Source organism: Megalobrama amblycephala, linkage group LG8 (genome assembly GCF_018812025.1).
Source record: "Megalobrama amblycephala isolate DHTTF-2021 linkage group LG8, ASM1881202v1, whole genome shotgun sequence".
Classification (NCBI taxonomy): Eukaryota; Metazoa; Chordata; class Actinopteri; order Cypriniformes; family Xenocyprididae; genus Megalobrama; species Megalobrama amblycephala.
In genome coordinates, this window is record NC_063051.1 from 6,366,059 (window position 1) to 6,378,397 (window position 12,339).

Here is a 12,339-nt window from a genome sequence, read left to right on the forward strand (position 1 = left end):
CCCAAACCAGCACATAGATTTCTTGTTATTAAGTAAAAAGTAAGTGCATTGTTATCAGTGTGTCTTCAGGAGTTTGTTTCCCCCAACATGAAATTAGTTTGAAAATGCTGCTGAATATGTAAAGTTATGTTATCTTATCAAGGCACTGGACAAGATAACATAACAAAGTTATTAAAGGGTTAGTTCACCCCAAAATGAAAATTATTACTCACCCTCATGTCATTCTAAACCTGTAAGACTTTCGTACATCTTTAGAACGCAAATTAAGATCATTTTAATGAGCTAAACATTCAAAGCATCCAAAAATCAAATTAGAACCAGCTAAAATGAAAAAAATCCAGTCTTTCAAGCAATCTGCCTGTGTCCGTTTGAGTCTTTTCAAATAGTGCGCTAGTCAACTCATTAATGTTGGCCGGCAGAAATGCGCCGCAGTGTTTGTCGTTGTGGTAGAACATGAGCTTTTGGCACAACTTGCATCTTACGTTTTTTTTTGGATCATCTTTTACCATTTCAAAGTGCATCCAATTCTACACTTTAGATTTTCTTATCCCAGACATTGTTAAAGATTTAATCCCTGCCACCAAGATGCTCCTCTGTCGGTCACGGATCATGGAAGTGAAACTTAAATCTGCCACGGGGTGGTTGGATTTATTCAAGCTCATTAAAAATATTTATTAAAAATTCTTTCTTTTCACATTTTTGTTTACAGCATTATCATAATAGGCTGTATATTAACCTTTTGGGAGAGAACCGGTACGTCTATGTAAAATCCGATATTGAGCACCCCCATATCTCGTTTCATAACACCTCTGAGAAGATTCGACTGTGAGATTGGTAGTCGAATCAGGCTCCTCCTATCAAAGCATCGAATCGTCTTCTATTCAGGTTCACCCCTACAGTCTATACAACTGCAACTGAATTAAGACTTTTATTCAAACGTATCAAAAACCTTGATTAGCGAGCATAAACAGAAGCTCAACCGAACCTGAATGACTCGCTAGAACAAACCTCTTCTAGAAGCTCAAACATGCTGCTTAACCAATGAGGTTCATTCTCGTGTGTTATGTAGCACATTTGAGTTTCTGCAAGAGGTTTGTTCTTGCATGTCATTTAGGTTTGGTTGAGCTTTTGTTTATGTTTTGCCATTAAACATATCTTCATTTGTGTTCCGAAAATGAACAAAATGATGTTTTATTAACAAAGTTCGGGAGGAGCACGTTCAGATAATTAACACGAGAGGAGCGCATTCAGTTAATCAACTCAATTATTGATAAGAGGTATATATAAGGCAGACATACCCCATTAACAGTTTATCAACATCTCTCCACCACCCCATCTCCTCACTTCTTGTTCTATCTATTCTTATCACAACCGGGGGGAGTACTCTCAGTTCAGGCCAAAATTTCGAGCTCGGAGCCCTCCCCCTGGACAGCACGCCAAATACGCATAACCTTTACTCTACTTAATTATATGTAAGTGTGAACTTGTGAAAGTCTTATGGGTTTGGAACGGCATGAGGGTAAGTAATTAATGACATGATTTTCATTTTTGGGAGAACTAACCTTTTAAACATTACTGAATATACATGTAGAAAAAAATGATGCTTTTGTAAGGCAAAGTTTAATAAAAGTTACAGTTTTTAATACTAAAAAAGCATTACAAGATCTGAGGATTTATGTGTGGTTTAAGTACATGGTACATGGTACTTAAGAAGGTAATGATGCTTTTGGGAAACTTGTCTAGAGATAAAGTACGACTTCTACAATTGTACAGTTTGTACTGAGCTTTGGGAAACCCAGCTGTCATCTGGTACTTAATGGTGTAACTTTCATCCAGTGAGGCGAGTTCTTCACTTAGACCCTTACCTCTCACTGTGAGATTGGTAGAGCACTCTGCTCTCCCCAGCGGGTTCTCGGCGATGATTTTATACTCTCCCATGTCTTTGGGTCCAACCCTGAGAATGAGCAGGGAGCACACTCCGCAGGTGTTAGTTATTAAGTAATTGGTGTTAGTGTTGAGGCTGACGTTGTCGCGGTACCAGGTGATGTGGGGAGCGGGATCGCCCCTCACGGCACAGCTCATGTAGCACTCGTAGCCTTGTGGGGCCGTGTGGATTTTCAGGGGGACCATAAACTTCGGAGGCCTCTCTAAGTTGCAGGTCTTGGACTCTGGGATGTTCAGCTTGAATTTTTCTGCAAGAGATCAAGGAGCATGATTAAAAATCAATTCATAAAGGCTGTGACCTTCACATGTCAGTGGGTGGGTGAAGGGTCACATTGTAGTGTATCTGCAGGCAGAGTGTCTACAGTAAACAGACACCCCCTAGTGGTAGAACTTGCATTAGAACAAAGAACGCATATACTGTGGTTCTCAACTGGTGGGTGGCAATCCAAAAACAGGTTACAGGTCTGATACGGTTGCGAAAGGGGGAAAACAATGCTAACAGCAAATAACAGAATGCAACTGACCATATAGTGTAACCATGTAGAGTTAGTGTAGCAAAATAAATAGACTTTAAAAAAAAAAAAAAATAAATTTAAGGGGTGGAGAAATCAGCAATTTTGGTACTGTGTTGAGAATTTTACAGATGCCCAAATCTGTAAAATCTGGGTGTTGAAGCAAAAAAACTGTTAAAAACCACTCATATCGTCCATCACTTTGTGTAATATTTATCTATCATTATTTGCATTTAGGATAAATATAATCTACTTTTTATAAAATGACTGGTCATTCATAATGCATGAATAATCACAAACCTTTCTTGCATGTGATTAGCCATTTTGGTGACTCCGAATGGACAGACAGGCCAATGTCATTTTTGGAGTACACACGGAACTGGTATTCTCTCCCTGGCATGATGTTACAGGCTGTGAAACGGTTGTTGAAGATACGGTCTGCTACAGTGTGCCAGGTCCTCTTGCTGGAGTCTCTCTTGCTCACCGTGTAATGCAGGCGATCATCGCGTTTCTCATCTGGGGATGGTTCCCAGGAAACTGTCACTGTGCCCGGAACATTCTCATCCAACTCTACGGGACCTGGGGGCTTTGGCTCGTCTATACCAAAACAATCAGTAGTTCATCAGGACTGGCAGATCAAGGCTATTATATGTACATTCCTCTACAGAGCAAGCGTGGTTGAGCATATAATTTTTTATAACTATCTACAAATCTTCACTGCCATTCAAACTTTTGGGTTCCGTATTTTTTCAGGAAATTAAATTTTTTATTCAGCAAGGATGCATTAAATTGATCAAAAGTGACAGTAAAGATTTTTACATTTCTATTTTAAATACATGCTGTTCTTTCCTTTTCTATATATCAAAGAATGATAAAAGTATCTCATGTTTCCACAGAAATATTAAGCAGAACATTAGTTTTCAACATAATAATAAGAGATGTTACTTGAGCAACAAATCAGCATATTAGAATGATTTCTGAAGGATCATGTGACACTGAAGACTGGAGTAATGATGCTGAAAATTCAGCTTTGTCATCTCAGAAATAAATTGTTTTTATTATATTAAAATAGAAAAGTTATTTTCATTGTAAAAATAATACTGTTTTTACCGTATTTTTTGATCAAATATATGCAGCCTTGGTGAGCGTAAGAAACTTTTGAATGGTAGTGTACATTTTTCTTTTGTTGATTAAAATTTTGTTGTTAAAATACTTTCTATTGGCCCTGCTTAATATGTAGGGACTATCAGTCACTAATAAGATGATTTCCCTGAAAAGTATACGCACTCTGTGGCTACAATACTTACAAAACGTTGCTCTGCTTGCTTAAGAGTTCTGACCAGCCCAACATAGCAACATGGCTTAATCAATGGTGTGAATTGGGGGCGTGGCTCTTTTTCAACCAGTGACAGACTGGGACCATTTAGGAACACATATTTTTAAAGTTCTGTATGTTTGGTGATGCTACAGTAGTGGCACAGAAATCACAAACTATGTACAAATGATTTAAGATGGTATCTTAAAGATGATACAAACAGGTTCACAGACACTGGTTCCCTCATTTTACCTGTAACTCTAATCTCAATACTGAAGGTCTCTTGCCCCACAATGTTCTTGACTACGATGGTATAGATTCCTGTATCGGAACGCTCTGCAGATGGGATCAGGATCTGAGAGCCTCCCTCAGCATTACTAATAGTGACACGTTTGGACACAGGAACGCCATCTTTAAGCCAGATGACATCAGGCCAAGGGGAAGCCTGTAAAAAAAAAGTTATATAGAAAATGTATCAGACATGTGGCAAATGCAAAATGTACTTCTAATGAGGGGAGTAGGAAAGATCTGAAAAGTATGGAGAGGGAGCACATTATAGCCTAGCTCATAGATATTAATTAGGCTACATAACATTCAGCCAGTAGTCCCAAATGATTTGCTGATGCAAGTCAACAGTACATTTTTGATCAAGGAATCGAGGATGTGTGACTGGATTCTGCACTACAGCAGTTCAATTTTTTCCCTTTGCACCACAGGCAGTATAAAATGATTGTCTCTCGAAAAGTGACTTATAAGGCAAACTTATTTAACATATAGTGATAAAGGTTGCTACACCCCTGGTTTGGTCTCTAAGGGGCTATTTACACAACACCATTTTCAACTAAAAAATGGAAAACTTTGTATGCGTTTTGACCGTTCGTTTACACAACAACAGCGAAACTTTTAAAAATGTGTTTCAAAGTACAAGTTTTTGAAAACTGCAAAACTCTGTAAACAAAAACCTGGATCTGTGAAAACAGTGATGGCATGCACATGCATATTACGTTTAGTTTACAGGGATGCGCGTTTGGCGTGAGTGCTCTGTAAAAGAATGTGTATGTACGCAGGCATGTAGTCTTTCTTACAAAGTGACATCGCCAACTACTGACCTAGCATGCATAATATAACGTTTTAGCCGTTTTTGTGGATCTGTGTGAATGGGGATCGTTTTGACAGCGTTGTCTTCAATACATTTTACATCGTTGTCGTGTAAACTAGGGATGGGCATTGTTCAAAAATATTGTATTCAAATATTTGGGCTCATAAAAACCAAATATTCAAATATTCATTTATTTAAATTACGTAAGTAATTCCAAAGTTCACGAGGCAGACGACAATGTCCTGTGATCAAATACAATCAACTTGTTAACGCTGCACAGTGACACCCAGTGCATTTAGTTATAACTGTGAGTTTTATGCTTGGGATTTATCATTGATTCACTGCATTTACGGCCAGCAAAGCAACGTAGTCAAATTCGAATAGTAATTACAGATCGATTACTATAAACGTACCCTAAAAGTATGCTTTTTGTATTGCCCATTACCTCAAAGTTGATGTTGAATCGTGCAGAATTTCCAGCTCTGACCACCATGAAACTCTTGATCTTAGTATCTGTGAATCTTGGTCTCACTAAGAAAAAAACATTATGGTAGTGATGTGATATATCCAGTACAGTGATGGAAAATGAGGGGTCAATGTGTGATGCTACTCACCTGGAGGAGGCATAGCCAAAATGTAGTTGTCCAGCTCTTGTGGCTCTCCCTCTCCACCTTCATTGACGGCGATCACTCTAACCCAATACATGGCCATTGATTTCATTCCCTTTACAGTGTAGGAGTTCATGATGATGGCATTTGAGTTGCATCGATCCCACTCTGGGTTCTCAGCAGGCCTGATATCAACAAAGTACCCCTTGGCCTCATCCTGAACCCCAGGGTTTTCCTTTGGTTTAGTCCAAGACAAGGACAAAGTAGTGTAGGAGGAGTCAGTCACTTTAAGGTCAATGACTTTACCAGGAGGTTCTGATAGGAAATTGAGACAAAAGTATTTGTATGAGAAAATGTTGAAAGATTATAAGAGAAAATAGGGAGGAGTGCAAGAGGAGTTAAAAAAAGCTTTTTTTGAAGTCCAAAAATTCCGACCTAAATACACAATTTTTGCATATCTTTGCTGGGAGAACATGGTTAATTTTTTGAAATGCACAGCCTTGAGAATACTGAATTCCTCTTCTCTTTTTGAAGATAATGAGCTACCTGAGAAATTACTTACTTTTTGGATCTCTTGCAAACACAAATTCTGAGGGGTGACTTGGTTCACCAGCTCCAGATATGTTGATGGCGGACACACGGAACTCGTACTCCATTCCTTCAACTACATCTTTTACAGCATATTTCTTTGCTGTGGAGGGTAATTGAGAGGTAAAACATTACTATCAGACAGTAGTTCATTGTAACTTGTGTAAAAATTTGAGAAACAAACCTTGGATTGGCTCCTCTGGTGGATTGACTTGGCCCCACAAGTTGCTGCCCTTCTTGCGTTTCTCTAAGTTATAACCCAAAATATTGGTTCCTCCAGTGGTGGTTGGGGGAGTCCATGTCAGGTTGATGCAGTTTTTGAAGGCACTGGCTACTTTAGGAGCAGACGGCGGACCAGGATATGCTGGAAAGGAAGACAGTTGACAGGTTTTGACCTTCTGAAATAGCCTGGATGGTGACTGAATAGCACAAAAGTTCTCTCAGAGATTATTTTAGTAAGTCACCTTTAGTGCCAGCCTGCACATCCTCCGTCTCCATCAGTTCACTGGTGCCTTCTTCAGTCTGGGCTCTGATACGGTAGCAGTATCTCCTTCCATGGTCAACATCAGTGTCTTTATAGTGGGCTTCACCTGGGATCTGGCCTAATTTTTTCCATGTGTTGCGTCCAATTTGGTTGCGCTCAAGTATGTAATTTTTAATAGGGCAACCACCGTTGTCTTTTGGTGGTCTCCACTTGATCTCGATGCAGTTGGAAGTTGCTTCAACAATCTCCAGAGGTCCAAGTGGGGGGGTAGGCTTATCTAAATGAGGTAAATATTTGAACTTTGGTATGTTGAACAATATATGTTGAACAAAATGGTATACAAACTTGTTACCAATGTGTGCTACATTATTATTAAAAATACAGCCTGATTTATTAGTGAGTTTTTTTTTACTTACCAAGCACAGCTAGGTTAGAAATGGCTTCCACTGTGCCAAACTCATTTTTGATTTTGATTTTGATCTCCCCAGTGTCTTTACGCTGTAATTTGGTGAGAAGCAGACGACTTTCACCCTCTGAAATCTCAATCTTGCAGTGAGCGTCTGGCATGAGCTCTTCACCATCTTTATACCACTGAACTTTGCATGGCTCACGGCCAATAAATGGAATTTTAAAGGTGGCTTTCTGATTGTGTTTGACCACAATCGGTTTTGCAAATACTTCAATTTCCTTGGCATTGAATCTTGGTGGATCTTAACACAAATAGAATTTAAAAAAGTATAAACGTGAAATTTAGAACATGCGCATATGAAATACAAATTAGCAGATGTTAGGAAACAAACCTTCAACTGCAATCACACATTCGGTTTTACGCCCATCAGCCTCAAAACGATATTTTCCAGCAAATTCTTCCGATACTTTGGCAATTTTCAGTTTGTGAATGACTCCGTCTTTACTGATGGTTATACCCTCAGTGGCGCCAGTAATCTACACAGAAATGTAAAAAACAAAAAAAAAAAAAAAAACAGTGTGTATGTGTTCTATTAATGACTACAGACAGACACACATACCATAAATCATATTATTAGGGATGCTCTGATCACTCGGTATCGGCCTAACAGTCTCTCATTGCTCTTACCTAAATCTAGGAGTTGCAGTGTTCCTATTTGTTTTTGTCCTCAGTCACATTTTGGACAATGTTTAAAGGTGCCGTAAAACATGTTTTCAAAAGATGTAATATAAGTCTAAGGTGTCCCCTGAATGTGTCTGTGAAGTTTCAGCTCAAAATACCGCATAGATTTTTTTATTAATTTTTTTAACTGCCTATTTTTGGGGCATCATTAAATATGCACCGATTCAGGCTGCGGCCCCTTTAAATTCTCGTGCTCCCCGCCCCCGAGCTCGCGACTGCCTTAAACAGCATAAACAAAGTTCACACAGCTAATATAACCCTCAAAATGGATCTTTACAAAGTGTTCGTCATGCAGCATGTCTAATCGCGTAAGTATGGTATTTATTTGGATGTTTACATTTGATTCTGAACGAGTTTGATAGTGCTCGTGGCTAACGGGCTAAAGCTAACATTACACACTGTTGGAGAGATTTATAAAGAATGAAGTTGTGTTTATGAATTATACAGACTGCAAGTGTTTAAAAAATGAAAATAACGACAGTCTTGTCTCCGTGAATACAGTAAGAAACGATGGTAACTTTAACCACACTTAACAGTACATTAGCAACACGCTAACGAAACATTTAGAAAGAATTTACAAATATCACTAAAATTATCATGATATCATGGATCATGTCAGTTATTATTGCTCCATCTGCCATTTTTCGCTATTGTCCTTGCTTGCGTACCTAGCAAGGTTATAATCGTTAACGAAAACGAACGAAAAAACGAAAACTAGGTGGGAAAAAACATTGTCGTTAACTGAAATAAAATAAAAACGAGGCATTACAAAAAAACGATAACTAACTAAAACTGCAATGTGTATTTGGCAAAACTAACTAAAATAAAATAAAATTATAGATTAAATGTCCTTCGTTTTCGTCTTTATCAATGTCTTTCATAGAGCAAATAACGTTCAGCTGCATTTCCTTTTCCTGCGTCTCTCACATACACGCGCGCGCGCACACACACACACACACACAGCCCCTCCCGTCAGTGCACACCGCGTCTCCATGAGAACGAGTGTTCGACTTTGAAAGCAAGTTCGCTAAAGGTTGGTATCTCGTGAACACCTTTACACAAACACACATTAAAAAGTGTTATAAAAATATTTTTAATTCTGAATATAACTTTGTCAGTGTGTTAATGTCGACGCGAGAAGCGATTGCTACTATAGCAAGTTAACTAGTCGCAAGTTTGAGGTAAAACGCACTTGGGTTGTAGATGTTAAAACACTATATAAGCTGTGATTCAAATATTAAATAATGTCATTTGTTTACTCTTACACTGAATGTTTGCTGCTTCAATCCAAATGTGTTTGCATAGTTCACCCAAAATGAAAATTACTGTGAGAAAAAAATCAAGTTTACAGTGTTTTAGTGTCACTGAAGGTAAACCTGCGTTGCTCATGGTGTTTAACGTTACCTCTCTTAACGTGCTCTTGCTGAATGGCAAGGATTGCACTATGGACTATTGTACCTTTTGTATGTTTTAATTTTTTTTTTAACTGTATTTTATTTTTTATAACGAACAAGCTGCGATGTCACATTTCCGCTGCTTTGTTGTGTGTGCGTGAGGCGCGGGCGCGATCAAACAGCTGTCTTTGCAGGGGACTTGCCTCATCGTCATGGCAACGGTTCGTAGTCAGGTCAGATTACGTCAGAGTTTGTTGCCGTTTGTTGGATGCTCAGACTAATTTACCAAACTAACGCCGATTAAACATGTTCAGTCCGGTGAAAACCGACTCAGACCAACGCCAACAGGGGTATCACACCGATCCAACAAACTCCAACAGACGAGTTTGTTGGCGTTTGTCGGTGCGGTGTGAATTGGCCTTTACACTGAATGTTTGCTGCTTCAATCCAGACGAGTAGGCTATTGTAAATTTAGTTTAGGGTGTGAAAATTGTACAGCTGTGGTATTTGTATAGGGTGTGAATTCTGTATAGAAGATGTGTAGATTTTTGGTAGATTTTTTGGCAATTTTGTGAAGGTGTCACACACACACTAAAAAAAATTGAAAAGCTGTATTTAAAGTTGTCTTTTTTTGTTGTTTGTTTTTGTTTTTTTTATTTGTCATGTTCTTTTCTCAGATTGAGCTCCCTGACAATCTGACAGAAATGTCTTGTGGCTTAAAAATGGGTTGAATACATGCGGTTCATGTATGTCTTCTTTAGTCTGTTTGCTCTTTAGGTTTTGTACTGGCACACGTCACTTACACATTTTGCACTTACTGCGGAGTGTTGAGACTGTTTACATATTTGTGCCCATATGTACATTTTATGTACTGGTTTCATTTTTGAATGAATATTTTCTAAAATTGTATGATGTTTTTGTTGAGTTATTATTACACAATACTTTTTCTGACCTTTTTGAATCTTGCCCCTGACAAATATCCCAAATTACAAAAAAAGACTAAAACTAACACTAAAACTAATAAAAACTAAACTAAAACTAAGCATTTTCAAAAAATAAAAACTAAACTAAACTAGCAAACCCACTTTAAAAACTAATTAAAACTAAACTGAATTTGAAAACAAAAAATCAAAACGAAATAAAAATAAAAACTAATGAAAAATGCAAAACTATAATAACCTTGATTCGGACATGCCCTAAGTGCACCGTGCGTTTTACACAATGCACTTAGATTGTTAAAATAGGGTCCTAAGTCTTGTAGGCTCTTTAATAAGCCAAAACATCCTAATATGGATAGCTTTTTTCATAAGCCTTGTTTGTTAAAATGTTCATTGGTATCAGCTGCAAAAATCTTGATCAGAGCATCCCTACATATTATTTATACATATATAACATGGCATCTTTATACCTCGTTGCCATCTTTGGACCAGACACCCTTACATTCAGCACTGCTGAGTTTGCAGACCAGTTCAGCTGCCTCTCCCACAATTGCTTTGCAGTCTTCCAGCCCAGCAGCAAAGTGAACACCAGGATCTGCAGGCGATTTGGGGTTGGGGGTAATTTAGATGCATGGGAATTAATTACTGTTCAAGCATAGTTATCATTTTGCTGCATTGCTAGGTAAATTGTAGTCCACACATTAATTGAGGCCTGCTGTAGCAATTCTACAACAGTTAAATGTTATATTTTGTAAGTACTGACATACATATTTTATAGCATGTGTTAAAATGAAATAACTGTCATTCAAATGTGAATGAAAGTTAACAGAAGTTTGTGAGAAAAAAAATCAGGTGATCATTGTCTTGACATATCTTCAGTGCTGACTTCTTAGAATCCGTGTCTTCTTAGAACTCATGTCGTGATGATAAAAAAGCAGTTATGAAGCATTTCTGAAGGGCCACTACACATTTTAACTGACTTATTGTACAGTCATTCTTTTCATTCCAAAAGTGCATAATTATTACTCTTAGGTGAAGTTGTTTAATTCACATAATTCTCTGAATTAGTAGTCACTCGAACTATTCGTCAGCTTCACCAATACGGAGCAAATAATTGAATGCTTTTGGTTGTATTATCAGTAACACTTTACAATAAGGTTCATTAGTTAAACATTAGTTAATGTATTAACTAACATAAACTAACCATGAGAAATACATTTGTTACTGTATTTACTAATCTTTGTTAACGTTAGTTAATGAAAATACAGTTGTTTATTGTTTGTTCATGTTAGTTCACAGTGCATAACTAACTAATGTTAACAAGATTTTAATAATGTATTAGTAAATGTTGAAATTAATAATAACATAGATTAAGTGTAGTTCATTATTAGTTCATGTTAACTAATGTAGTTAACTAATGAACCTTATTGTAAAGTGTTACCATATTATCAAATATTGTTGCTTTTCTAATAACAATTAGAATACTTTCCAGTTCATTTTCCATTTAGTATTGTTTATTCTCTGGACACCATCCATATGGAACGTACTTTTGTGCTGAATTTGCTCTACAATCTCCAGGTGTGAAGAATGCCAAGTGTTTTGGCAATTAATAATCTTGTAGGTATTCTGTTTGAATCTTCAGGTCTTCTAAGACATATGAAATATTTGTCTTCTCATAATTAAAGTTTGTGAGGTCATATTTGGTTGCATTTATTAAGATCTTATCATGTCTCAGTTGCTCTGATTAGTGAGCGAGGTGATTTGCCTTTAGCATGACAAGCAAGCGTGGTGAAGACAATACAAGCGCAAACTGATACACAAACGGCAGACACACAAACAGTGCATAAGAAATATCTGGCACATTGCAGACTGGGAGGGATACTATTTTTTAACCAATTTATTATTGAATCTTACAAGAAAACAAACATTTTTTTTCCACTAAGGTGGTCCCCCTCCAATTATATAAAGATTCTTTTTTCATTTAATTTATTTAAAGGAACAGTTTACTCAGAGATGTCACTCCAAACCTGTATTTTTTTGGTATACACAAAAATTCTATTTTATAAAGAATTTTCACATAGATCTTCCATGACAGTGCACATTGACCACTGGCTGTCAAACTCCAAAACAAGCAACTAACTAACCAACTAACTAACTAAATTAAAGACAGTACAAAAATAACAGCATACAGGTTTGGAACGGCATGAGTATGAGTAAATAATGACAGAATTTTAATTTATGAGTTTAATAAACAAAGTTATCCAACACCCACTGGCATTATGTAAAAAAAAAAAAATTCTCCTGCCT

The 12,339-nt window shown here is 37.3% G+C and overlaps 1 protein-coding gene across 4 annotated transcripts in view; it reads right to left on the reverse strand.

The window, feature by feature from the left end:
- Positions 1-12,339, reverse strand: part of LOC125273503 (immunoglobulin-like and fibronectin type III domain-containing protein 1) — a 37,705-nt gene that overhangs the window by 966 nt on the left and 24,400 nt on the right. For all 4 annotated transcript variants that reach the window (XM_048198941.1, XM_048198940.1, XM_048198942.1 and 1 more), the window contains 11 exons: positions 10,503-10,627; positions 7,351-7,495; positions 6,967-7,260; positions 6,531-6,827; positions 6,251-6,430; positions 6,041-6,169; positions 5,485-5,793; positions 5,316-5,401; positions 4,024-4,216; positions 2,757-3,053; positions 1,866-2,192 (listed from right to left, as the gene is read on the reverse strand). In XM_048198941.1, coding sequence (XP_048054898.1) covers positions 1,866-2,192; positions 2,757-3,053; positions 4,024-4,216; positions 5,316-5,401; positions 5,485-5,793; positions 6,041-6,169; positions 6,251-6,430; positions 6,531-6,827; positions 6,967-7,260; positions 7,351-7,495; positions 10,503-10,627 — 2,382 coding nt within the window. The remainder of the gene's footprint in view (positions 1-1,865; positions 2,193-2,756; positions 3,054-4,023; positions 4,217-5,315; positions 5,402-5,484; positions 5,794-6,040; positions 6,170-6,250; positions 6,431-6,530; positions 6,828-6,966; positions 7,261-7,350; positions 7,496-10,502; positions 10,628-12,339) is intronic.